This window comes from Pipra filicauda, unplaced genomic scaffold (assembly GCF_003945595.2).
Source record: "Pipra filicauda isolate LSUMZ 115617 unplaced genomic scaffold, ASM394559v2 scaffold534_size341627_pilon, whole genome shotgun sequence".
Classification (NCBI taxonomy): Eukaryota; Metazoa; Chordata; class Aves; order Passeriformes; family Pipridae; genus Pipra; species Pipra filicauda.
In genome coordinates, this window is record NW_024104681.1 from 127,507 (window position 1) to 153,935 (window position 26,429).

At 49.3% G+C, this 26,429-nt stretch overlaps 1 protein-coding gene across 1 annotated transcript; it reads left to right on the top strand.

Moving 5' to 3' along the window:
* Positions 1-25,629, top strand: FAM83C (family with sequence similarity 83 member C). The gene is made up of 4 exons (XM_027719131.2): positions 1-656; positions 7,628-7,795; positions 12,312-12,436; positions 24,301-25,629. The coding sequence occupies exons 1-4, from the start codon at positions 102-104 to the stop codon at positions 25,226-25,228; spliced, it is 1,776 nt and encodes a 591-aa protein (XP_027574932.2). The 5' UTR covers positions 1-101; the 3' UTR covers positions 25,229-25,629.
* The last annotated feature ends 800 nt before the right edge of the window (positions 25,630-26,429 follow it).

Below are 26,429 nucleotides of genomic sequence, written 5' to 3' on the forward strand. Positions count from 1 at the left end.
AAGGAACCTGTTGGGAGGAGCTCAGGAGCGCAGGAGGGGCAGAAAAGACCTGAAGACGGGCACAGCTGGAGAGACACTTCTTAGCATCAGCAGCTCCAGTCATGTTCAACTACCTGGCAGTAGAGGTGAGGCCCCAGCTCCACCGCAGCTATGGGGGCCAGCAAGGGGTGTCTGGGCCACTGAAGAACCGCCTGGAGCAGCTGAAGAAGCCGTGGTGGAGGGAGCCCAGCCCGCTGGTGCTCCAGCACAGCGAGACAGCCAGGCTGGCCATCGACGCCTTCCTGGAGCAGGGGGAGCGCGGATACCTGAGCGCCATCGCCGAGGAGCGGGAGCTGCCCTTCCTCTCCGCCCTGGACATGGAGTACATCAGCCAGCAGAGGAACCAAAGCCTTCCAGATCCCAGTGCAATGAAAGACAAGGATGCTGACCCTGGCGATGCGGACACTGGAGACGGGTTCTCCCTCAACTCCGAACTGACGTCGGGCACCTACTTCCCGCTCATGTCTGACGTGCACCCCCCAGAGCTGGAGCTGGGGTGGCCGGGGACACCACTGCTCACGGTGTCTGGCCAGACTCAAGCCACTGTGGTTTTCCAAAGAAACAAAACTAACAGCATTAAGGATTTGGTCCGGTCTCTGATCAGCCGGGCACGGACGGTATGTACAGAGCTGTGTCCCTTGAGTGGGGTCCTGTCCACAGCACCCGAGTGTGGGGGCTGCTCCCACACCTCTGCACAACATGCTCCGTGCTGTCGCTGCTCTCTGCGTGTCTGGCGTGGTGTGATTGCTTTGTCTGCAGCAGATCTGTAGCTGTTCCTGCTCCTTTCCTTTCCTGTAATTTCTTTGTGCCTGGGATTTCATGTCATCCAGGCAGTGCCCTTGGAGGCATTCTGTGTCCATGGCTGTGGGGATGCAGAGCCTGGAGCGAGTGCAGGGCCTGCAGAGTTCACATTTGGCTGTCCCAGCCAGTCCAGGGAGTTTGCACGGCCAGGGCTCTTCTCCAGCCCTGGACATCGTGTTAAGCGGGACAAGAGGACTCACCACTGGTGAGTTTCTGTGGGAGAATCACAGAATGGTTTGGGTTGGAAGGAACCTTTCAGACCATCCCATTCTACCCCCTGCCACGGGCAGGGACACCTTCCACTAGCCCAGGTTGCTCCAAGCCCCGTCCAACCTGGCCTTGGACACTTCCAGGGATGGGGCAGCCACAGCTTCTCTGGGCAACCTGTGCCAGGGCCTCACCACATGTGACCTGAGTAAATTTGTGGGACTGAAAATCCCTGCCTGTGGTTTGAAGTAGGTTAGAATCCTGTCTTCTAGGCTTGATGTCTGTGCCTTTCTGAGGATGAGTAAGATCAGCCCATTTTGCCCCATTTCACAGTTTCTGTTGTGTTATTACAACCCTCAGATGTCTTAAAAACTGGATGAGTACAGTACCTGCCTACCAGAACAATCCTGGCATGAATTTACTCACTGTGCTACTTCTTGCTTCTTTTTGCTGTGCCACTCTACTATGAAAGCAGCAACTCAGAAAACTGTACCAGAGTCATTTGCAGCTTTTATTGTCTTTGTCCTCTTTATGGCTCTTTCCAGCTGTTCCACAATAGTTTTCTTCTGTAGTATTTGTGTTGAGATATTGAGGAAATATTTAGAGCAAAGTTCACTTTAACCAGTCATCTTCTAGGCTATTTCTCTTATCACTCCAGTAGTTTCCTATTTAACTTCTCAGTCACTCCTTATATTCATAGTGCAAAATCAGGAGATAAGGAATTGTCCTGCCTGGACCTTGGCTGTGCTGAGAACGTGAGCTGTTTGCAGCTCAGGTGTGATCTGTCACCATCAGCAGAGCTGAGCAAAGGAATTCATGTGTTCCCAGCAGCTCAGATTGCTGCAGCATCAGAACATCCTCAAAGAACCACATATTGAGGACGTTTGGGCGTGAGATGAGGTGAATGAGGATCTTTTTCTCTTTTGCCCAAAAGACTGTTGTGCCATGTGAGCTGCTGCTCAGTTGTGAGCAGCCCTTGCTTAATGCCTGAACTTCTGTTGCACCTTACAGGAAAATACAGGAAGTTTTGGTCCAGGAAGTAAGTGACAAAAAGCTTTGTTTGTCCTTGCAGGCAGCTGATTTATGGTAGCTTAAATGATCTGAAAAGTTCTGTGACACTGACCCCAACCTTGTCAGCAGTGGGGATTAAGGCACAGTCATGGCAGAGTGCACAGAGTAAATGACTACCAAGAAACGTCCTCCTGTCACTCAGCACGTGTCCCACATCTCCTATGGTATTATGATCCTTTGAGCCACAGGAAAAACATCTTGCTGCTTTCTCAGTTCACAGGAACTCGCCTGTTGCTGCGGGCAGGTTGCCCAGGCAGCGGGTGCTTTATTGTACTCTCAGTACATTTTGAGCTTTTTGCTTTCTTTGCTTCACTTGACAAAGCCCCAACAATCTTCAGCCCTTCGTGTCCAAGCTGGGGATTTCACACAATGTTTTTGACTGTTGTGTGAAACAGGAGAATGAGGTTTTTAACCATCTTATTGGTTTATTACTGGTGTTCTACTGGCTTCTGGGTTAGCAGCTCTGCCCAGTGCTTCCTATGATTAACTCTGTGATTGATGGCGGTTCCAGCTCATTCACAACCCCAGTTACACATATTTACTTACTTACTGAGTCATTTTGCTCATCAAACCATGCAAAAGGATGTTACTTATGTGTGTTTTCATGACAAAAGAGCAACCAAAGGTAAAAACATCCTTTGTTTGAAATGCCAGCAGGAACCATGTGGAGAATCACCTGCTGTTCACTTTTCAGCTGCTGTTTCTCCATTTCCAGTATTTTTTCCACTAGACTTCTAGCTCTTGTCATAGATCCCTTTTTCAGAGTGTTTCTCCTCCCCTGAGGATACAGTGCTGCTGGGAAGTGGGGAAGCTGTGGAGATCCCCAATGGCTTTTCCGGGTCCTGCAGACAGAAGGGTGTGTGTCTGGAAATGCTGTTTGGTGCTTCCCCAGTACAGTCACACAACAACATCAGCTGACATCTTTTGCAACAGCACATTTGTACAGACAAATCAGCAAAAAGAGCTGGTTTCCTTGGTACCTTTTGCTGGTGCAGTTGGTCTTTTGACTTGGCTGTATTTAACCAGCTCTCTTTGAAGACAGATGTTCAGATTTGAGCTTTTCTCTTTGCAGACTTAAGAAGATGCAGTGCAGCCACACCTTTGCTTCATTTGATAATCCTGTTTCAATTTTATTCTTGTTGGATGAGCTCCAGTCTGGTGTGAACTGTCCATGCTGCTTCTTTCATCCCTCTTGGACAACTCTGACTCTGGCTGTGCACCCAGGTCTCTGTGGGATGGCAGAAGGGTCCCTGATGGTGCCCAGGGAAGCATCATGTCGCTTCAAGTGGCACCACTGCAGTAATGACCCAAACCACAGGGCTATTGGCAAATACCTGTAAAACCAGCTGTGCTGGTTAGAAACCAGACAGATGGCAAACCCCAGTGGGGTGCTGGTAAGTGCTGTAATTCCCAAAGTGATGACTCCAGTAATTGCTGAATTGTGAGTTTCCAGAAGTGGGGTTGGAAATGTCATGGTTTAGCCCTACAATGGCAAGGTGTGAATTTTCTAGAGCCTGTGGGGCAGCTGTGTCTCTGCAATGTCCTGCCATGGGCTTGGAGGCCGTGATCAGCATGGTGAGGAGTGGGGATGCTGTGAGCCAGCCCAGCCTTGCAGCTCCCACCACTGAAACTGAGGGGCTGGAGGCACTGACATGTTGTTTAATTTTTTAAGGCCCGATTGACTTGAATGCTCAAAAAATGAGTTGTGTTGTCAGGAGCCTGAATTGCAGATGATACTTGGATATCCAACTCCCACTGCTTTAGAGAGCTGTTGGGAATTGTCTTTGAGGATTTAGACCTCACTTTTGTGACCACGTGTTCTTAGGAGGCTTCAAGGGAAAAACTTCCAGGGTCTTCTTCCCCCAAAAACCTCTTGGCTTTGGGGTTGAGCTGATGTTACTGTAAGAGCTGCCTGCTGCCAAGAGGACATGCTGATCTGAGTGCCCATTTATGGATACCCACAGTTAGAATGAGCAGCCCCACACGGGCACCTGCATCTCCCCCCTGAGGGAGGGCACAGCCCCCCTCTGTCCCCACTGCACAGGGCAGTGCCACAGGGCTCTGCCCCTCCTGCCTGGCACTGGCCGTGGGGCACACCAGGAGCACCTCTGCCCGAGTCCCTGCTGAGGGGGTGTGTGTGAGCAGAGCTACAGCCTGTGCCACCTCCTGATGCCAAGGGCAGACCCGCTTTGGGAGGCATGAGTGTGACTGCCAGGGCTCCACCCAGCTTGCACAAGCAGGCCCGGGGCTCTCGCTGACGCCGCAGCCCAGCCGAGGCTGCAGGAGGTGCAGGGCTGCACCCAGCCCATGCACTGGGGCCACGGCCGACCCTGTGCCATGTGCTGCTGCCTGCTCAGCCCCATCCCTCTCCCTGCAGCCTGGCAGTGCCAGTTTTGGGCAAGCACCAGCCCTGCACTGTGCCAGCCAGCCCTGCCAAAGCCTGCGAGCACTGGTAGGGAAAAGCAAGACGGTGTGGACCTTCTGTGCATCCCCAGTGCAGGCAGTGCCTCTGGGCATGGGGGATCTGGGGCCAAAGGAGCACTGGTCTCCCTTGACTCGATCATATTGACTTCCCAGGCAGAGTTTAGATTGTCCCCAGGGCCAAGCCTGCCTCAAACCTAAGCTTGAGATGAGCTGGAGTACCGTGAGGCAAAGCACGGCCGAGAGGGACTTGCCTGAGGCCTTACACAAGGTTTGGGCTATAGTTTTTTCTTGGTGCTTCATCATCAAAGGATGTGTGACCCATCAAAGTCATTTGGCTAAATTGGTCTTGGCCTTTGGCTGCAGGACAGTGTGGAGACGTGGTGAGGTCCTGTTTGGTGTGGGTCTCAGCAGTAGCTAGTGCTGGGAGCCCAGCAGCAACATTAATTTGGGAAGTTGAAGATGCTGCTCATTGCTTGCAGAGCTCTTGCAGGCCTGACTCTCCTGTCCATGCCAGGTGGGCACGTTTGAGGAGAGGAGAAGAGTCTGCCAGAGCCTTGTAAGGTTTCTGAGAACACAACACTGACAAGGGCAACAAACGAGGTGCCCTTCAGAGTCAGGCTGTGTCTCGCAGGGCCAGGGTGAGAGGGTGGAGATGAGGTTTGGGCTTGGACACCAGGAATGATTTTTAGCTCTTGAAAGCTGCTTTGTGTCCCCCGTGGGTGCCTGGGATTGCACCACCTCCGGGAAGGTTCTTCCCCAGTCCCTGCTGTGGTGGGCTGGGCTCTTCTGCGAGATGCCGAGGAGCAATCATGGTCATCACAGAGTGGGTTTTGGGGACAAAACAGACAGAGCCATGAAATCTTGTCCATGTGCAAAAGGGCTAAATCCCCAAGGGAGCAGGAAGCAACCTTCTGGCTGCCCTCTCTGCCGTGGCTCTGGTGCAGAGGCTGTGTGCAGGCTGAGAGGAGCCAGCTTTCCACGCAGAAGTCTGGGATAGAGAGCACAGGGAAGCCCATGGATCCCCACTCTGCCCATGGCAGCTGCCTGCACTCATCACCGAGGCCATGAGTGTGAGCCTGGAAAGAGTTTATTGATGAAAACAGAGCAGAAGAGCTACTGGGCAGTGGGCACTCCAGGGCCAGCGTGGGAGTCTGGAGCACAAATCCAAGGACAGCGATACTTGGAGCTCATCTGCTCTTCCCTGAAGCAATTCCAGATCAGACCCCTGCCATGAAAGTGATATCCCCTGTTCCTAGTTAAATCTTGAACCACTACACATGTGAAAACTGACCTCACTGCCACCCTCTGCATTTAGCTCTTGGTTTGAGGAGGAGCAGCAGAGCAGCAGTGGCAGAGGATGAGCTGCACAGGGTGATTTGGGCTATGGGGAGTTGCATTTGCAGCCGTGCTCTAACCCAGGCAGGGGAGGGTTGGCAAACAGGCTCCCTCCTCCTCATGGGGAGCATGGTGAGCAGCAGGACAGACTCTCATGCATCTCGTGTGCCAGTTGTGGTGCAGGGTATGAACATTGAGTAGCAGGGCAGGCTGGTGGAGCTTCACTCCCAGATCACTGCTTGTTTGGCCATCTTTATTTGGGCATCCTCTGCTGGGTGCAGACACTCCCATCAGGGTTATGCACCCACCTTACAAGTACCAGTGACCTTATTCACTATTATGATATGATATGATATGATATGATAGAGGCTGGAACTAAAATATTTGGGTAGTAGTTCTATTGCTTTCTCAGCTTTGAAACAAAGCTGCCCTGCTGGTAAATCCTTCACTGTCTTCCTCCATCCCACAGTGTGTTCCCATCTTCCATGAGTTCTCAGTGTTAACTGCTGATGGGTCAAGGTCTGAGTCACTGGGTTGCTCTGCACCCTGAGGTGGAGTGACAAATCATCCTGCTCAGCAAGAGCTCTCCTGCCTGTTCCTTCCTTCTCCGAAGTGCCCTCCTGATTCCCATCACTGGCAGTGACAGCCAACAGGTGGATCCCAACAGTCACTTCCTCATCCAAGTAATGGCCTCCCATGTTGTCTGCTGGCAGCTTCACTCTGTGAGGAACAGAGGAACAGCCTCTTCAGGCCATTCCTGTATGGTTGATTTCCCAACCATTGGGAACCAACCATTGTTCTTGTTGCAGGTCATACTGTACTTTGAATTTTCTAGTTCTGGGTCAACTCACTTGTAGTAGCTTCTTGTCATGACCTACCTTCTATTTTCTGTATTTTCCTTCCAGTTTTTGAAGAATTCATGTGGCCATGGTGGTCCCTTTCCATCTCCACAATGGGATGGGTCCCTCTTCTACCTCATTCTCCAAAGAACTGGCAGTTCTCTTTAAAATTCTTTTCCTTTTTAAAACACCTCCTTGGAGACTTTACCTTGCAAGTCTTTGGTTTATTTTTATTTTTATTTTTTGATAATCTTAGTGTTATTCCTTCTTCCTTCTGGCAGGTTTCATGCCCATCACTTGCATCCCTGGGCTGTGTGTGCAGGAGTTCTGCCAGCCAGGAACGGGAAGGAATCCTTTCCACACACATTTTTCTCTGATTTTGTCTTGGCACCCCTGGGATGTAACATGTACATACTCAGGATACCTTCTCCCTTACCTGGCAGTGTGTCCTTCCTGAAAAAAATGGTACTTTTTCATATTAATCTGCCGTTAACGTGGAGTCACTCTTGCTGATTGAATGATGATTTGGCTCAGTCTCTGCTCTTGTTTATGTGCTTCTTTCCTGGCACATTTGCTTAAGACAACAGATACTTTTTGCACCACTGACATTGAGAGTTTACGCTCATGTTTTACCCTTTCAGCCATTCCTTGCTGTGAATGACAGATGAGGTGGGAGGTGCCTGGGTGGGCACTGTCTTCATAGTTATTAAAATTTGATTTTAGCTGCCATGGTGGGGTGAGGGCTGTTAAAGACAAGCGTCCAGAAGCATCTCTGCCCAGGTGGCCACAGATGCTCAGTAACTCAGGAGGTTTGAATGCTTAGCTCGTAGTTTAAGCACAGTTCACTTGGGCATGAGATTTCAACGGTCTCTTGTGTTTTTTTCCCCCCCCGCCTCTTTTCTCCTGGCCAGGTGATAGCAATTGTGATGGATCTGTTTACAGACATGGAAATTCTGTGTGACCTTCTGGAGGCCTCGAGCAGACGGCACGTCCCCGTTTACCTGATCCTGGATGAAGAGTACTTGAAGCATTTTGTGGAGATGTGCAATAAAATGGCTCTTACTCAGGACAGCTTCCCAGTAAGTTTTCAGTCACACTCTGGATATGATAAACAGGTCTTGGAATTGATAAAAACCATGTACCCTCTGTTCTGGTCCCTCTGCCTGGTCCCTGAGACTTCTCCCTTCTCTCACTGTCCCAGGCTAAGGGACCACAGCTGTTTGGTCCTGGAGATCAAGATCTGTCTGGATGCACAGAGGAAGATGTGGAGGAGCCTCCAAGTCCCATATCTTGATGTTCTGTGTTCCTCATTTCAGTCTGACATGCAGGGAGTGTGAACCTGAGGCCAATGAGATGCAGTGAGTTACTGAACACTTTGCTTGGCTGGTGCAGAGGCAGAGGGAGACCAGGAAGCTTAGTTCATGTACACCTGTATCACCTGGACAAGGGGGAAGGTTATACAGCCCCTGCTGTAGGACATAGAATTGCAAGACTTAAATTTCTCATAGTTCAGATCCCTGAGCTCAGCTTAGATTCCAGGCAGAGCTGCTGCAGGGCAGTGGCTGGGAGGGGAAGGGGAACAATGACTCCCCTCAGATGTCCTGCTGCAAACCCCATCACTTCCTTCTGCTGCACCCACAGGTTAAAAATCTCATGTTAACAACTGCTTTTAGGCTTTGGGATTCAGTTGTGGGTCCATGAGGGATTTGTGAAAAGCCCAATTCCTGCTCAGTGGAGGCCCATCACCAAAGGCTTGGGTGATAAAACAGTACAAATTAATGTGTCAATGCCACAAGCTCTCTTGGGAACTTGCAGCCTCAGAGATGCACCCCAGTATCCTGCTGCTCCCCATTTCTGGCTACCACCTAGCAATGGAAATTCAGTTGGAATTCCATATTCAATTTCCACATCAAATGGAAAATCAACAGAAAACAATTTTTTGTTGTCATTTGTTAGTCCTGCAAGGCCAGCAGTGCTGGCTGTTCTCCATCCATGGGTGCACAGGATTCCCTGGAGCACTGATTCTCCTCCAGCCATCAGTTTCATAGGTTTTCCCTAAGAACAGGCCAGGGAAAATGCAAAAATAGTGTTTTACAGCATTCAAAATAGATGCAGTAACAAATGTCTTAATTTTCCCTCGTTTTTAACCTGCCTACACAAGGGTTAATTTTAAAGGTCAACTTAGAGAGGCTTCTTTAGAGAAACACTTTGTGCTCTGGTCTAGTTGACAAGGCTGGATTGGTCAAAGGTTGGACTCGATGACACTGAATGTCTCTTCCAGCCCCAATGATTCTGTGAATCTGTGATCCTGTGATCCTTCCCCTGTGCTGGAGAAGCTCTGTCCTTTCTTACTTCTCACAAGCCAGACTCATTTCATGCCTCTTGAGATGGCAGCTGTTAGGGAAAACTGCTTCACGCTGGAACAGGTTTGCTGTCAAAAATAGCCTTCTCACTGAAGTCACCTGGTGGATCCAGATGAATTCCATCTCTCCAAGATTTATTTTGTTGCTTCTTATCCAAGATGTGGCCGTTGTTTTTAATTAAAATTAGAATGAGTTTATATCCACGGAGATGCCTACATCTCTTTGTTAGGCCTGATGTCATGTCTTATGCTTCGGTGGGTAATTAACTCACGTCCTCATTGTGTGACTCAGCAGCAGCTCTCCATCTGAAGTGCTTTTTACACTGATGCACCTCAAGCAGCCCATTACCAACCATACAGGCTGGATACTCACATTTGAGTGGAATGAGGGTACATATTTTATTCCTGCCTCTGAGTTGTGACAGGATGTGGTGGTAAATCTCCATTTGGAATAATTGGTGACAATTTGGGATTTGATGGGGAATTTGGGGTAATTGCCCCTCCAGCATCTTACTTCTGAGAACAATATGTGAGCCTGCTGGTGGCAAATCCTGGTGCTGAGGAGTGTTGGCAGCGGTGACAGCAGAAGACTCAGTTTGGAGTTTTCAAATGTCCATTTGCTGATCCCGGAACTGCTGTCTGAATGGAGCAAGAGTGTTGGGATGATCTTGTTGGGATGATTCAGGGCCTGGATTGCCAAGAGGAAGGAGAGGATGGAAAAAATTAACCAGATATCAGCAACTCACCCAGCCTTGGAAAGGGCAAAGGGAGTGAAGAAATACTGTGGTGACAAATTTATGGGATATCCCTTATCTGAATTTCCCCAGAGACGGGAAGAGGAAGCTCCTCCCAGTGAGAACTAGTGTTACTAAAACCTTGGCATTGGGAAAAAAAAATCCCTGTGTTGACTGGCCACCTCCCCAGGCATCCAGGGTATCTTGGTCTGTATCAACAACTTGTGGTGTCATTTCAGAGGATTACAGGCTAATGCAAGCTGGCAGGAACCCTGGGGTGTCATCATGTCCAACCTGCCGCTCAGAGCAGCATCCCCTGTGAGGTCAGGGCCTTACCTGGCCCAGTCTTGCAAATCTCCAAGTGTGGGGACTGCACGGCCTCTGTGGGTAACTTGTTCCAATGCCCAGCTGTCCTTACAGGGAGAACGTTTCTCCCTTCTCATAGGGGACAGAGGAGGACACCCTCTGGGACACAAGAAGGCAACCAGTGAGAGCCCCTGTGCAAAGATTGTGAAGCTTCAGCTCTGTCCCTGCTAAAAGTTTCCATGAACTCAAGAGAAGGCTGGACCACTACTTGGTGGGGTTCCCACTGAGACAAACCACAAGAGGATCAGGAAATCCCCTGAGCAGAAAAGAGGGTCAGCAGCAATATTAGGGGCAGCATCATAAATGATTACCCTCTTCCTGCTCTTCCCAGCTGCCATTGCCCACCACCAGAGAGAGCCTGTAGGGTTGGATGGACCCTGGTGGGAGCAGATTTGCTGCTGTTGTGTGGCCCTGGAGAAAATGGTGCTCCTGGGTGGGCTGGGAGACTCTCCCTGCAACGTTAGAACCAAGCCTTTCCCACCCTGCTGCCATGGGCTCCCCGCAGGTGTTTCCAGGGAGGAATCCCCCTTCCTGCCTGCAGGGGCTCTGATGGAACAGGGAAGCCATCAGGAGTGGAGTCACCTGCCGCAGGTGGCTGGGATCCCTCAGGAGTGGAGTCACCTGCCTCCTGCTCCTCACCCCCGAGGCTCGACTTCCGTGCCGTGAGGGCCTGGACCGGGTGAGCCGGTCCTGGCTCTGTACAGGAGTCTTGGGAAGCCCACACAGGCTCAGCCTGCTGGGAGGAGGGGGGGGTGAAGGGGGCACAGGGATGCTCAGGGGCAGCTCCGGAGGGGTGGCAGGGCCGTGGGGCTGTGCCCTGTGGAGAACGTCTGCAGGCAAATCGCAGCTGGGGGTGCTCGTGTTTTCCTGCAGCACCGTCAGAGGGAGGGCTGTGCCTGGTCAGGGATCTGCTGGGTGGCAGAGGGGAGGCTGCCACCTCCCCCCCGAGCACCCACCTGGGCAGTGCCCACCTCTGCCAGGGGCAGGTTGGCCCTGGCATCCCGTGTGGCCCAAACCAGCTGCTGTGGGGCTTCGTCCTGAGTGGGGCTGGGATGAGCTGCCCACAGAGGGATCTGCCAGGCACAGCTGGTGACAACTCGTGACAGCTCCTGCTGTGCCAGAGGTGCTGCAGCTGGCAGGGGAGCTGGGCTGGGGGGCAGGAAGGGATAGCCTGGAGGGCAGGAAGAAATGACCTGAGCAGCATGAAGGAATGACCTGGAGGGCAGGAAGAGATGGCCCAAAGGGCAGGAAGGGATGACCTGGAGGGCAGGAAGAGATGGCCCCAAGGGTGGGAAGGGATGACCTGGAGGGCAGGAAGAGATGGCCCCAAGGGCAGGAAGGGATGACCTGGCAGCCCCGCGTAGGTGCAGCCTTAGGGATGTTTATTTTCATGCAAGATGTTTTGTTTGGCACTATATCACACAGACCAGGCCAGTAACTGTTTCCAGCCACTGTTCTGCTCTTCTGCCTTCCCTAGTTGAGGTGCAAATGATTTCTGTTATTTCTATTTGGTTTTACAGGCCAAAGTTGTATCAGACAATTTGTTGCAGTTTTAAAGCAGAGGAGGATCAGGTCTGTTTCACTTGAGTACAGCAGCTGAAAATGTTAATATAATTTTTAAATATATTGATAAAAGGTAATTCTTACAATGTAGACATTTCTCTCTGTAAATCTTTTTTTACTGAGTGACGTTTTGGTTTTAAGAAGCCTGTCACTGCATAAAATCAGAACATTTGATTGATTAGAAACTGGCTGGTTATTATGGGTACCAAAATTTAGTTCCAGTGCAGAGCCATCAGCTCTGGCAAGTTGAATGTTATTAATAATCTGGAAGAAATCGGATGGTTTTACATACTTCAGAATGGGTCTGTAGGCTCACAGGATTCTCCAAGTTTTTTTCAATCTAGAATTTGCACCTGAGTGCAACTTATTAATACCTGCTGGTATTTTTATCTTAGAAAAGCAGACAGTGTGACAAAATATTCGGTATGCAGAAGCCAAGAAATACTTGATGCCTTGCTGGGCACTACCTCTGAGAGCAGAGCACAGGCTTGTGGGAGTCCAGCAGTGATGCCTGAGGAACACCTGCCTTTAGCTCGGTCCCTTTACCAGCTCTGCTTGCTTTGCTTTCAGAACATGCGCATAAGATGCCTGAGTGGAGACACCTACTACAGCAAAGCAGGCAAGAAATTTGCAGGCCAGGTTCTGGAGAAGTTTGTCCTGGTTGATTGTGACCAAGTTCTTGCTGGTACATACAGGTAAGAAAATATAGCAACAGCTGTGGCAAAGACTGGTGACACTGAGGAAATATTTGTTACCGAAATACTGAATATTGTAGTGCTGTGGGTTGGTCCAACAGCTGCCCTGCATTCACCCCAGTCAGTGCTTCCACAGCTTTCCAAGCCTTCATCTCACCCACCCTCCCTGCCCTTTTCTTATCTGAGGTGAAGACCTGGGAGTTTTCAGTCTCTCCTTATACAGTAGCTGCTGCATCCCTCAGCCTTTTAAATTCTGTTTCTCTGCACCCCCTCTGACCTCACCACATCCCTCCTGAGATGCAGAGACCAGAACTGCCTGTGGCCCCCCCTGACATGCTGCACCAAGGTGTTGGAGAGGGGCAAAAGATGCCCAGACTCTGGTTTGTTATGGTGGCCTTTGCTGGCAGGGTCTAACACTCCTGCATGTTTTAGCTGCTCTTGCACACCGAGCTGATGATGTCAGAGAACTGATGATGACTCTGAGCTCCTTCCTGAGCTGTTCCAGGTTCAGCATCATACAGGCCTGGTACAGATCATTTTTCTCTATGGATACACCACATTTTCCTACACTGAAGTTCATCAGCCACACTTTTGGCTTTTGTCCACTTGCTCAGTTCTGTGAGGTCCTTCTGGATTTCCTCACATTCAGTGAGGTATCCAACCACCTGAAGGAACCGAGGATCCTCTGCAAACCTGGGAATTTCACTGCACCCCTCGATGCCTGAAGGCACCCACAGGATGCAAACCAGTCCCAGCACCAGTCCCAGGTCTTGCTGCTGACTCTTATCCAGGCTGGAAAGCAACAGCACACCCTGCCCTTTTCATCCTGTGCTTTCACCAGCTCTTGGTTCAGACAAGACCTTTCCTCCATGCCCAGGGCAACTTCATTTCCTTATAGACTTTGGTGTAGAACCTTGCCAAAGGCTGTTTGAAAACCCAAAAACATGTAGGTGACTATTCCCTTTATCCATGAGCTCACTGGCTCCATCCCCAAACTCCAGCAGGTGGGTGAGGCAGGGCTTGCCTTTGCAGTATCCCTGTTGTCCTTTTCCAAGAGGCTGTGCTTCTCCATACCATCAGCACCATCAGCAATCTCATTCTTCTCAGCACACTCTGTCATGCCCCGGGGTGGAGGGCAGCTCCAAGGGTCTCAAGATTATACCCAGACCCTTCTCTGCAGGTGGGATCTTTCTAGAAACCTCCCAGCCCTCAGCTAAGAGCCTTTGCAGTGGTGCTGGTACATGGCAGTGAAACACGTCTCGGTGTCACCAGCACCAGCAATGGATGCAGGAAGCCCATTGAGGTTCTCAGCTATGGCCTGGACATCAAGGAATGCCCCTTTTGACCCACAGGTCTCACATGGGACCCCGAATTCCTTGTCTACCAGTACAGCATTTGTGAACAACCTACCAGCCATCGTCATCCTGGGGAATTTTGGTCTGCTCCTTTTCAGCTCCCTTTGACCGATTGCTGCATTTTTACATTTTTGAAATGGAATCCCCACGTGCTGCAGTTATTTAGGTTGCTCTCTGCCACTAGAGAGTTAAAACTGTGTTGTGATCATTCTTACAAACGGGCTCTTCCACTTCTACCCCTGGAACTGCGTCCTGTGCATCATTCCAGACCACATCCTGAATTGCATCTTTTCTTGTGGGTCAAACAATTTAGACTAGTTAATTTTGGCATGTAACCGTTTATTGCTTCCAAGAAGTTTTTCTCCATGGTTCATCCCAGTGAAGCTTTAACCTGTATGTGTATGAGTGGATGAATCTCCACTATTACTGTCTGTCCTAATTTTGCAGCCTCTGTGATCTCAGTTAACACTCTTCACCATCACAGTTCTGATCAGAGGGTCAGGACTACTGTTCTTGTACTATATTTTTATTACTAGACTCTGAGTTTTCCACCTACAGATCTTTCCCACAGTATTTTCACACTGTTTCACATCATATTATCCATCACTAACAGTGCAGCTCCCCAGGACAGATTGCTCTGATATTTCTGTGAATTGGATGCCCTGGCAGTACTTTATTCCCTTTCCACCAGGTCTGCTTGAACACTGTTGTCCCTCTCCCTTTCTCTCTTTTTCCATCTCCCTGTGAGCACATGCTGGACCCTCGGGCCACCAGTGTCCTCCTCAGTGCTGTAGCTCCAAGCTGCACCGTCTCCTCTGGTGCTGATGCATCACCTCCAAGAGTGGAGCTCTCACCTCATCAAACTCTGGCAAAATGATTGAAAAATGGAAGTAAGTACCTGGTTGAAGCTGGTTTTGTAGATTCTGTACATAAACAACATGGAGAACAGTGTCTGGTGGCATTTTGACCATCCTAAGATGTCCAAGAGCAATGGAGTTGAATCACTGCCTGGAAAGACAGGATCCTAGAATCATGGAATTATTTCGGTTGGAAAAGCCCTCTAAGATCCTCGAGCCCAACTGTTCCCCCAGCACTGCCAAGCCCAGCACTAAACCATGTCCCCAGGTGCCACATGCACACAGCTTTTAAATCCCTCTATCCATCTCCACTGGCTGCAGGGGCAGGGATGAGGTAACTGAGCCCACTCCTTTGGAGTAGCTGTATCAGCTGGGTTGAACTGCTCAGCTGGAGGAGCATCTCATTTCCCTGGGGCCCAGAGTCAGGGTAGTGCTTAAAACACCAGTTTGGTTCCCTGGGTCTGTCCCTTCCTGTGCTGTTCTGGGGCAGGGATGGGGGCTGCCATGAGCTCTCTTTCTGCAAATCTCTGCAGAAAGTTCTGGAATTCTGGAAGACAATATTTCAGTTGAATACGGTCTTATATCTGATTCTTTGCTGTCCCAGTAAGCACAAGATGTTTTGGACTAAAATAAACAGTCTCTTCTTAAGGAATTTGTTCATCAGTGGTCAGAAACTTCCACAGGAGAAAATCAGGAACTCTGTTCCTGGGAATACTGCAGCCTGTATAGGAGATATTTAGATTACTGCTCCTGCAGATGGGAAAGCTAATTTCAAAGGATGAGAATAGTTATTGAGTAAAGCCAAAGATCCAGGATGGACCCAGGGGTGTGTCTCAGGATGGCACAGGAGGGAGGGTAAGAGTGTTCTTACCCAAGAGCAGGTTTTACAGTTCCACAGTGCTGTGTGCAAGGATCAGAGGTTTCAGAAGCTCCAGGGTTTTATGCTGTATGTGCTTCTGTGTGTTCAGTTTACCATTGGAGACTCTCCTGCCATGTCTGGCCTCCACAATCCCCTCTGGCCACGGGTTATGCAGTTTAATTTATGTTTTGTGAAGAAGGGATCTGTGGTGTTTAAATTAGACCTGCTGCTAGATAATTCTCTTTGATTCCTACAGCCTGTGCACAGGAAATCACTGTTTTCTGTTTACTTTCTTGACTGCATCCATGATTTTTTCCTCCTCCATTATAATGCCTCAAGTGAACCATCCCTCCTCCAGCTGCTGTCCTTGATATCCTTGGTTGTTCAGTCATTTTACGTGTCCAGAATTTGAATTTTTTGGCATTTAATTGTCCATCATTTTGTCACATGTTCCCCCATTACTATAAGATCCTCTTGCAGCTTCTGATTATCCAGTTTTCTTTTGACCATCCACAATAATTTTGTCATGAGCTCTGACAGGGACAGTTTTTTTCAGGACTTTTCTGATTATGTTGGACAGCAGCAGTCCCAGCTCAAAACTTGAGGGTTTCCAGTGGGTAAATTAAAACTATTGATAGCATTTACATCTTTAATCAACTTCTCGAGAAGACTGTCCTGTGTACTCCCTGGTCACTTAATTTTTCCAAAACCAAAAACGATCTTTGCTGAATGACCTCGTCAAAATCTCTTTGAAAGTTCAAGTTTGACACATCAAGCAGAGCACACACATCCCTGTGCTTGCTGCCTCCTTTAAAGATCTGCAAGAGGCTTTGAGGCATGGCTCCCTTCCACAAAAACATGCTGAGTCTTCAGTGGTATGATTATAGTTATTTATGCATCTAATCATTTTACTCTCTGTTTGCTTCTACCAGTTTGTTCAGTATGGAAATAGGACTGGCTGGTTTGTAGTTTTCCAGGAGCTCTTTAAAAGGTTCACATTTATTGCTTTCCATTCCTCTGCTGCTAAGTTCAATTTTAAATGATAGGTTATTCCCTGGTTAATCATTGGAAAATAGCTGACTTTCAGTTTTTGAAGGCTGTTTGCTGTAATATTTTTGGTTAATGCACCTTTTAAGTATGGTGAGTTTTTGGATGGTTTAAAATGTCTTTATTTTGATAGGTACATTTTCCCTGAGACTCTAATATAGCATCTTTAAACAATCTTCATGCTGCCTCGAGCATTTAACCTTTTTGATTACTCTTTAAAATTTCTTTTAAATAGCATTCCTCACTTTCTCTTTGAAGTTAAGTATTACTGTTGTGGATTATTTTGGTCCTGCAAGAGTATTTGATATGGGTAGGTCATGGTTATTTTTTGCTGAGTGGCCTTACCAAAGAAACCCTCTGAACTGGTTATGCTATTTCTTCTTTTGTTGCTTTTCTGGTTAGTTTCTCAAAAAAGTGGTCATTTACAGTGTCTAAAATGCAGTTTTGGTAACTCTCCTCGTAGTGGCCCCCATTCAACCTGGCAGAATCTCCCTTTATTCCTCTGCTTTCTGCCTTCTCAGTCTCCCAGCACCTCCTCAACGTGGCATATTTACCATCAGCACTCTGCTTGGAAAGTTCCCAGTATAGCCCTGATATTATGTTTTTCCTATTTGGTAGTGGAATTTTAATCCAACAGGAATATATTTCATTTGTTGATATATCATTTACCTTATTTGACTTTTTTTTTTTTTAATGTATTGGGCCACTGCCCAGCAACATAACCTCGACTTGTCCCTTCTGTATAATTTCTACCTTTGCAGTTCTACTGTTCCTTGATTTTCTTTGGCCCAGTAAGTTCCTGAGATGCCTCCTGTGTCAGAGTCATCATTTCAGCTCAGGTATTTCACATCATCTCTCTGTTCCTTTATCTCATAAAATTCATGTGTGTGTCAATGTTTGGATCTGCTCTGGTTTTTCACCACCAGGCACTTTTCTAAACACAGATTTAATTGTTCAGATGTTCTTATAGGTACTAATGTCTTACCCAAGTGTCACTGATTTCCACCCTGTCCTTGTGTCAAATACAGTTTTCTTGCTTTTATTCCTGAGGTGAAGTGGGTGATCCCAAACTGTGTGGCCTTCTACACATCCCAGCTTTGCTTCAGGTTCTGATTTCAAGCCCTGATTTCTGCCCTATATTGTGCAGCAGCCAGGTTGCAGTTAGGTTAAGATAGAATCCAGCTTTCTTCATAGAGTCACTATATTCCTACAGTTTTCCATTTCCTTATGATTCTTATCACCCTTTCCCTAACATAATTTCCATACCCATATCCTGAGATGCTCTTTTACTTCTCTGTCCCATTCTAAGCGTGGAAGAGGGAGCATTTTATAAGGCTGCCAATAAAATACTGATTTTTTTTTGAGCTTCCTACTTAGCTGTTTTTAGTTTACCCCTGAGACTCATCATATCTTTTTATTTTAATGGGACCTGTACAGACGTTGACCAGTGGCCTCTCTGCAGAGCTCCATAACTTAGATCCAAATGTCTCTAATATCCTTCATCCCAGAGAGCCGCTCACTCCTCGTTCCTTGCTGAGCACTCACTCCCAGGGGACACGTCCATTCACAAGGACACCCACATGTGGTGCCTTCCATGTAGCTTGGATTGTACAGCCTGGGCACAGACACCACCTGACCCTCAGCTGTCTCTTCCACAGACTCAACATCTCCTGTTTCTCAGAGGATTCCAGTCCAGTGAGTGTCCTGTAGGCCATGGTGTGGCTCAAGCACTCCCAGGATATTTGGGGTTGCTCTCACTCTGTGACACTACAGATGTGTGTTTTCCTTAAGACACACCCCCACCCCCAGAGCTGCTGCCTACTCGTTCTCCAACCTGATTGTGACTGCCTAGAATGTATTTTCCTTTAATATTTTCCCACTGAACTGCATCCATTTCTTCAGAACCCTTTTCAGACTCCTCTCTGTGCAGTCCCTCTCCACTGGACATGATTTGTGAATTTACTGAGTGTACACTCTCCCATTATTTAGGCTGCTCGTGAAGCATCAGAGCCAAATTGGAAGATCCCTCTAGACCTCCCATGTGTCCTTCTACGCTGACAGTGAATCCACATGTCCAGGCTCTCTGCATCCTCTCTTGCAGAGGGATATTTTCCTACTCTATCCTTGACTATTTATGTATTCATATTTATGTATTCAGTAGTTGTCTGTTAATTCATCAACTGTAAGAAGAGACCCTTTTCTCCTCAAATACATGCTCAAATCACACCTGAAATCCAGTTTTAGTCTCTAATTACATCTGTAGCCATCAGAGTCTCTCTTCTACAAGCCCTGTATGCAGTATTTACACATGCAGCAAGAGTGGGAGATGTATTGTCATTCCCATTTGGAACCCCAGATGTTGATCCTGTTGTTCTCTATGCTGACATTTTCCTTGATAGTTCTGTAAAAGGCCTTCTTATTTTCCAAAATACCCTTGGCAAGCTGAATGAAGGGCAGATGCTGATCTCTTCACTCCAGTCACCAGCAACAGGACCTGAGAGAACGGCTGGAGCTGGGACAGGGCAGGCTCAGGTTGGATCTCAGGGAAAGGTTCTTCCCCCAGAGGGTGGTTGGCACTGACCAGGCTCCCCAGGGCAGTGGGCACGGCCCCAAGGCTGCCAGAGCTCCAGGAGGGTTTGGACAATGCTCTGAGGGACAGGGTGGGATTGTTGGGGTGTCTGTGCAGGGCCAGGAGTTGGATGGATGATCCTTGTGGGTCCCTTCCAGATCAGGATAGTCTGTGATTCTCATTCTTTAATTCATTCTGATATATTGCTGCCTGTTAGGTAGGGATGAAGCATATTTTTGCAGGGTTTTCTAAATATGGGAATCAAGCTCATGGCTCTTATTAAACAGCTGTAGGCAAATTAGTTTAGCCCTCTCAACTCTTACATGTTTATTGATTAAATGTTTCCCTGTGTTTTCCATCTTTAACATTATACTTCCTCTAAATGAAGGAAAAAACTTAGACTGAGGTATTTGGGCAAAGCAATAATCTAAAATCCTAATTGTTATTCTATATCTAGCTATTTAGGGTTATTCTGGGCACCAGAAGCAATAGTGTGTTCCTTTGAGCACTGATTGAGTAACAGAGTGAAGGATATGGAGACATTTACTGGTGCAGCAGGTGAGAGGAGTCCAAGGGCAAACAGGGGCTAGAGCTAAACAGGATCTTGAACAGGAAAAGTAGAGCAAACATTTGCCAGAGTAAGACTAGAAAAAAGAGCTGGTATTGTCAGCCTGAAAGGGCTGTTTGAGTTGCCTTGGAGGAGATTTAATTTCTCAGCTCACGACAGATGGTCACGGTTTCGGCGTGTCCTGCCATGGGCACAGAGAGGAAGGAGCTCAGTGTTTGCCACAGTGAAAGACTCAAAGTTTGAGGTCAAAGCTGACACAGCAGCTGAGATTGAAAAATGAGAGGCAAAAGTTTACAGGATTACAAAAGCTCTGCAGGTGACTTCAGACAAAACAAAATTACAGTACAAAAGTGTTTGGCAATAGGCACAGCTACATGGGTTTGAAGCTGGAGGAGGCTTGGAATTTCTTTCAAAGCAAGGTGCTCATACTCCCAGGTATTCAAGGCCCAGGCAGGAGGAAAGACCTTTGAAGAGCGAGTTCCAGATTTAACTTGAGCAGTCCCCTCAAGAAAGAAATGATAATTAAGCAGGAAGTGAGTGTGTAAGGAATGGGAAGTACAGCAGGGGAACCCAATGCAGTGAACACTGCCAGGAGATAAGGTACACACGGGCTTGCTGGGCACACCAAAGCAGGGAGGAGCAAGTCCTCAGGTGTATAAATAAAAAGTGAATCCAGCAGAAAGGGACAAGGCTTGCTGCTGGAAGGGGGAATAACAACTAAGAGATAGCTGAAATGGGTGTCCATGTTAGCTGAATACCTTGCAGTGGTTTGGATCAAAACGAAGATGAAAAGCAAGGAGTGGCAATGATTTCAAGTGTGTTGGAAGCAGCTGAAAGGCCTTGCTGCAATAAAGGCAGGTTGTTGTGACCTTATCAAAGAAAATGTCACTTGAAATGAAAGGCCTAGTAATGAGTGTTATGTGGTACCTACTTTTAGCCACGAGCAAAACCAAAACACAGAAGTTTGCATTGGCATCTGGAAAGAAAAGAGTGGCTTTGACAGCCCAAGTGACAGAAGAGCAATAAAAATGGGTTTGAGAAGCTGCTGAAAGAAGCGAAAAACCTTCTGCTGAAAATTGGTATCTTGTATGTTGGGAAAAGCTGAGGCAGAGAGGCTGAGTGTGGAGACGTGGAGTCACCTGCACAGAGCTGGGGAAAGGCCCCCGTGACCCCAGAGCAGAGCAGGGAGGGCACACAGGGAGCTGCTCCGGGGGTTGAAAATGCTGCTGAGACGGAGGATACCGCGGCTGCTCCTGCCACTCCTGCCCAGCCCCTGCCAGAGCCCCGGGCAGGGGGTGCTGCGAGGACAGGCAGGTGCCCCCCGTCCCGGAGGTGATGCTGCACCTCCATCTCCCGGCCAAGGGCTGAGCTGCACCGGCTCCTGGACTGTCTGGAAGCAGGGCAGGGAAGGGGTCCTGTCCTACAGCCACGCTCTCCCAGACTCCTTCATGATCCAGGGTGATCCAGAACTGGATATGGGCTCTGTGTGCTGCAGTTTGTTATGGGAAAAAATAACGTCAGGAAAATCCCAACACTGTTAGAAGGTCACATGAACTTTCAGCATCCACGGTGACACGCAGGGAGGAGCTCCACAGCCCACCTGTGTGTTGTGTTGTGCAAGGAATTACAGAGTCGTAGAATCCCAGAATGGTTTGGGTTGGAAGGGACCTTACAACTCCCCTGCCATGGGCAGGGACACCCTCCACTAGACCAGGTTGCTCAGGGCCCCATCCAGTCTGGCCTTGGCAGAACCTCTTCTTGTCTGCATTGAATTTGTAACCCATTCACTTCATCCAATGCCTCATTTTTATACCAGAAGAAACCAAGGATGCTCGTTCCTTGGCTATTTCCTCCATGCCATCCATGGAAAAAAAGACCTTTATCAGTTTGTAGCGATGGGAACAGCTGTGATGGCCGAGGCACACATCTGACCATGGAAACCTGGAAACCATGGCAAGGGGCAGGGCTGTGCCACCAGGGGACTTGGATGATTCCTTCCAGGTCCTATCCTGACACAGAGTGGGATCAGCATGGGAAACTGGGACAAGGAATGCTCGGACTGGGCAAGGAGCCATAAGAGGCATCAGTGGCAGGGACAGTAATAAGGCCAGGGGAATGCTCTCCCCTCACAGCAGGAAGGACAGCTCCCATGGATGAGGGGAGATGGATGGGTGTGCTGGGACTGGGGGGCAGTGCTTGGGTCAGAGGGGCTGGGAGAGGACAGGAGGTAGGAATCACTTTGTCCAGGGAGGCAAGGAGAACCTAAGCAAGAGCTGTTGTTTGCCTCTGCTAAGGTGAGGCCAGAGGCCATGGTGGGCAGGGAGCTCATGGGATGTACCTGCTAGAACATGAGTCTGAGACCTCCTGGCCAGAACGAGGGGGGCAAACAGGACCACTTGCCCAGCTGTTTCCAGGTGTGCTGGCAGCAGCAGTGCCAGACCGGGCACACAGGGGTGGCAGGCAGGATCCTCCCCCTGGATAACCAGAGTCCTCTCCCAGTTCGGGAGCCAATGCTCACAGGGTGAGGGGTGCAAGGCAGGCTCTGTTGTGCAGCAGGGGAAGAGCTGTGAGCAACATGGCCACCAGCACCCCTGGGAGCCGGGCAGTGCCCTGGGACAGACGCCTTTGACAGTGTCAGTCCATGAAATCTCCCCTGTCTGGACTCATAGATTTCTTCAAAGAACTCTCAAGGCTTCGTGAGAGATAACATTCCTCTGCCAAAGCTGCCTTTCCTACCATCTCGTATTTCCTATCTGGCCATTAATTGTATTCTTTAGAAGAGTCTCTACTAATCTGTGTACCTACACAACTTCTATCTATCTAATTTGTGCTGTGCAGTTTGAGATGTAATGGTCTGGAACATTAGAAACATTTTATCACAATAACAGCCTCCCACTCTCCTGATAACCAGGGCCCTTTCAAGTGGGAGATGGCACATCCTGGTTGGCACCTGAGCTGTCTCATCCTGTGGCACTCCTGGGGTTGACATTCCCTGGTCCTGCCCAGTTGCTGCTCTCTGCTCTGTTGATGTTTTCTCATCTCTTCTACAGAGATCTCCACAGGAGACTGACCTTCCCTTATGCCCTGTATAAAGGGGGGCTCAGGGTAGGGATCATCCCAAGCTCCTGCACAATAAACAGGCATGCAGAGGAATTCTCTGAGCACTCCTGGTGCCCCACAGAGAGCTGAATATTATTTCTTTCACCCTTTGCAATGTGTGATCCAACATTTTTAAAGCTGGGTTTTCCGGACTTAAGAGCTTCTCCTCTGTCATTTAGTCATCCCAGTTTCTGGTTTGGTTTTTTTTCCTCTCATATCTTCGTGAAGGTTTGAAGCATTTGCTTTGAGCCTCCAGTATGGTATTTCTGAGTAGTCTCTTTCTTTGATTCTTAATTCTTAACTAATTTACCTGGTTTGGTATTATGCAGCAGAGTATTGATTTTTTTTCATTCTGTGTTGCTCTTTGGGGTGTGAGTCTGCTGACTCTAAACACACCAAACACCAGTGTGACCCATAACAACTGCCCAGTGCTCAGGGACAGGCCACAGCTGCATTTTACTAGAAGTTCCCAAGTAGCTGTCTTGTGAGGTAAACATTGATGAGGTCCCAAAACACAGTGCTAGTATCTTGTCCTGAAATTACATTTACTTGAGAATAATTATAATCTCCCATTACAACTGCTCTCCCAGAGTTTCTCTCATTTCATCCTCCTCTTTAGAGTCAGTGTCTCACTTCAGCAGCTGATAACACAGCCCTAAGCTTGTATTGCCATCTCTGAAGGTTCTGGTTTATTTGACACATTAAACATGCTGATCTGGTTTGACTATAGCAAGAATAAAAATAAAAAAGAAGCAACTGGTGACTGGGATGACTAGGAACCTGAGGAGCCTGCTCTGTAAGAGGAGCTTCCCTGTTTAATCCAGGAAAATGAAGATTAGGGGGAGAACTGTGGTTATGATCTGTAGCTATATGGGGGAAGAACGATTTAGGTTACAGTTTTGGCACAAACAACAGGTAGGATTTAACAGATAAGGAAAATATGAAGAGTGGCAATTAATGGAGTTTTTCCCCAGCTGGGGCAAAAACTGATTGGTTTTAAGGTGGAAAAGGACAAGCTCCCAGAAGAGATTCCAAAACACTGTACTGTGAGGGCAGGGACTGCCCTTGCTGAGCAAACTTCTAAGACCATACATCTCACAAATTTATGGAAAACATCATCAGCCTTCCTGCCCTGAGCTATTCCTGTGGGCTCTGGAGACCTCTGCTCCTCCAGGCAGTGCCCAGGGTCTCCATTCCTTACCTCCTGTCTGCCTAAGCAGCTCCTTCAAGCCCATCATGTGTTGCAGGTGTCAGGACATGAGAATGTAGCTCCTTCCAAGGCGAGGAGGGGACCCCCAAGCTGAAATGAAATGACAATTTTGGGGTTGCTCTTCTGTAATCATGAGATGGGCACATTCATCTCTACGAGCGATCTCAGACCTGCAGACTTAGAGGAAGTTCTGAAGACGCAAACTGGGGAGCAATCCATCCCTGGAATGTTAAAATCCACGCTGGGTATCTTGGCACTCTGTGAACTGAAGTTCCATGTGTTTTGTTTCTTTTCCCGCAGTTTCACCTGGCTTTGCAGCCAGGTCCACACCGGCCTGGTGACCCACTTCCGTGGCCAAATTGTTGCCGAGTTTGACAAGGAATTCCGGTACTTGTATGCAGAGTCCAGAGCAGTGACCAGCTTCTGTGTGCCGGATCCTGGGACGTGCCTCTCTTCTTGGAATACCTCAAAAGTTGACAACTGCCTTTTAAAACCCCCTCAGGGGAATGATGCTGAGACCCTGAGCCCCTCCAGCAGCCTTTCCAACGTGAGCATCAGGAGCATAAAAATGTCTCCCTTTATGAAAAACTCCAGCTGCAGTGCACAGCAGGAAAAGCAAGACTCCAGCTCTGATTCTGGCAATAAAAAGGGGAAGGAAGACACATCCCTGAAGCCCACTAGGCAGCAAGAAGAACCACCAGACTCAGCGACCAGTCCTCCAAATAAACCCACCTTGTTTCCCAAACCAAACCCCCTGACAGCAAGGACATTCCTGCAGCCAGAGCCCTCCCCTGCCCTGAGCTCCAATAAACCTGGTTATCAAGGGGACTCCAAGGCCAACAGCAGCCACTGCTCCCCTCCGAGGCCGGAGCAGCCGCTGCAGTCCCTGTCGGAGGGTGCTGGGAGCAACGGGACCAGCCTGAAGCAGAGGGGGCCTGCGGGCACCCCCAGGGAGCTGCCAGCTGAGAACGACGTGTTTTATGGGGTGGAAAAGAGACAGAGCCCTGGACACGGGAAATTTGACCTGTTCTCCCCATACAACCAGCTCCGACGGGATAAAAAGCCTGCAGTGCCTTGCTATGACAAGTTCCCGGAGGACGTGCTGATGGAAAAGAACAGCGCGTATGGGGCGGAGAAGAGAATGACTCTGGGGCACAGCAAGCTGGACCTGATCACCAAGTACAACAAGCTAAAATCCAAACACATACACAGCCGCTTCGAACTCTGACCTGGGCCTCCAGGGGGCCTCGGCTCTGGTTTTCCAATGCTTGCTTTTCCTTGGGGCTTGGAATACAAATATGGGTGGCAAATTAGTGTTGTTGCTGTGAAAAGGTGCCTGTTTAATCTGTGCAGATGACTGATTCAGGTGAGGTTAGCAACTACAGTTCAAATTTCCAATGGCATAATCGTGGCAGGAGAGGGAAAAGCACATAAACATAATCCACTCCTCTTAACCCATTTAGGGAAGAACTGTTTCCCTACAAACTTGGAGCAAAACCGTTGTACAGCTGGAAACTCTTTGGCCGCTGAGGTCTGCGGGGTGAGCCTGGGTTCTCTCTGTGCTGAGCAACTCTTCTCCCTGCCTGGTGCAAATCAGATGCCCAAAGTGAGGGGGATGATAAAATAAAGGAGCTGTTCTGTTGGAAAGAGCCATGTTGGGTCCTGGTTGGGGGGTGAGCACTGAGCTGTGCAGGGAGGGGACACGTCTTGGCACATGGTTGGCATCTGCCCGTGGCTGACACTGGCATGGAAAAGGTGTCAGCACATAGGTGGGCTCTGCTCCTGGGTCAACCTGAATACCAGTGGCAGCTGACACAGGGTGCTCCTGTACACAAGAGAGGCACCGGGTCACAGGTGGCCTTGTGTGCACTCAGGTGACACGTCTGCTGTCACACACCCACCGTGTCAGCACGGGGGTGGTGCCTGGGCACGGCTTCTGCTGGGACAGGGACACTGTGCCAGCACCTGGGGAGCACCTGGGCGTGGGCTGGGGCTGCACATGGGGGGTGGCCGTGGAAGTGGGGACAGGGACAGCCATGGCACAGCTGGCACAGGGACAGGGACAGCCATGGCACACCTGGCACAGGGACAGGGACAGCCATGGCACAGCTGGCACAGGGACAGCCATGGCACAGCTGGCACAGGGACAGCCATGGCACACCTGGCACAGGGACAGGGACAGCCATGGCACAGCTGGCACAGGGACAGCCATGGCACACCTGGCACAGGGACAGGGACAGCCATGGCACACCTGGCACAGGGACAGCGATGCCGTACCCGGGCCCGCGTCCATGGGGACACACGGGCGGGCTCGGCCTGAGGTGGGATCGGGGCACACGGGGACGGGTCGTGTCCCACAGGGTGGCGGGGGGTGCCTGGGGCGGTGCTGCCGCCACGGGACGGTCCCTCCAGGGTGGGTGTTTGTCCCT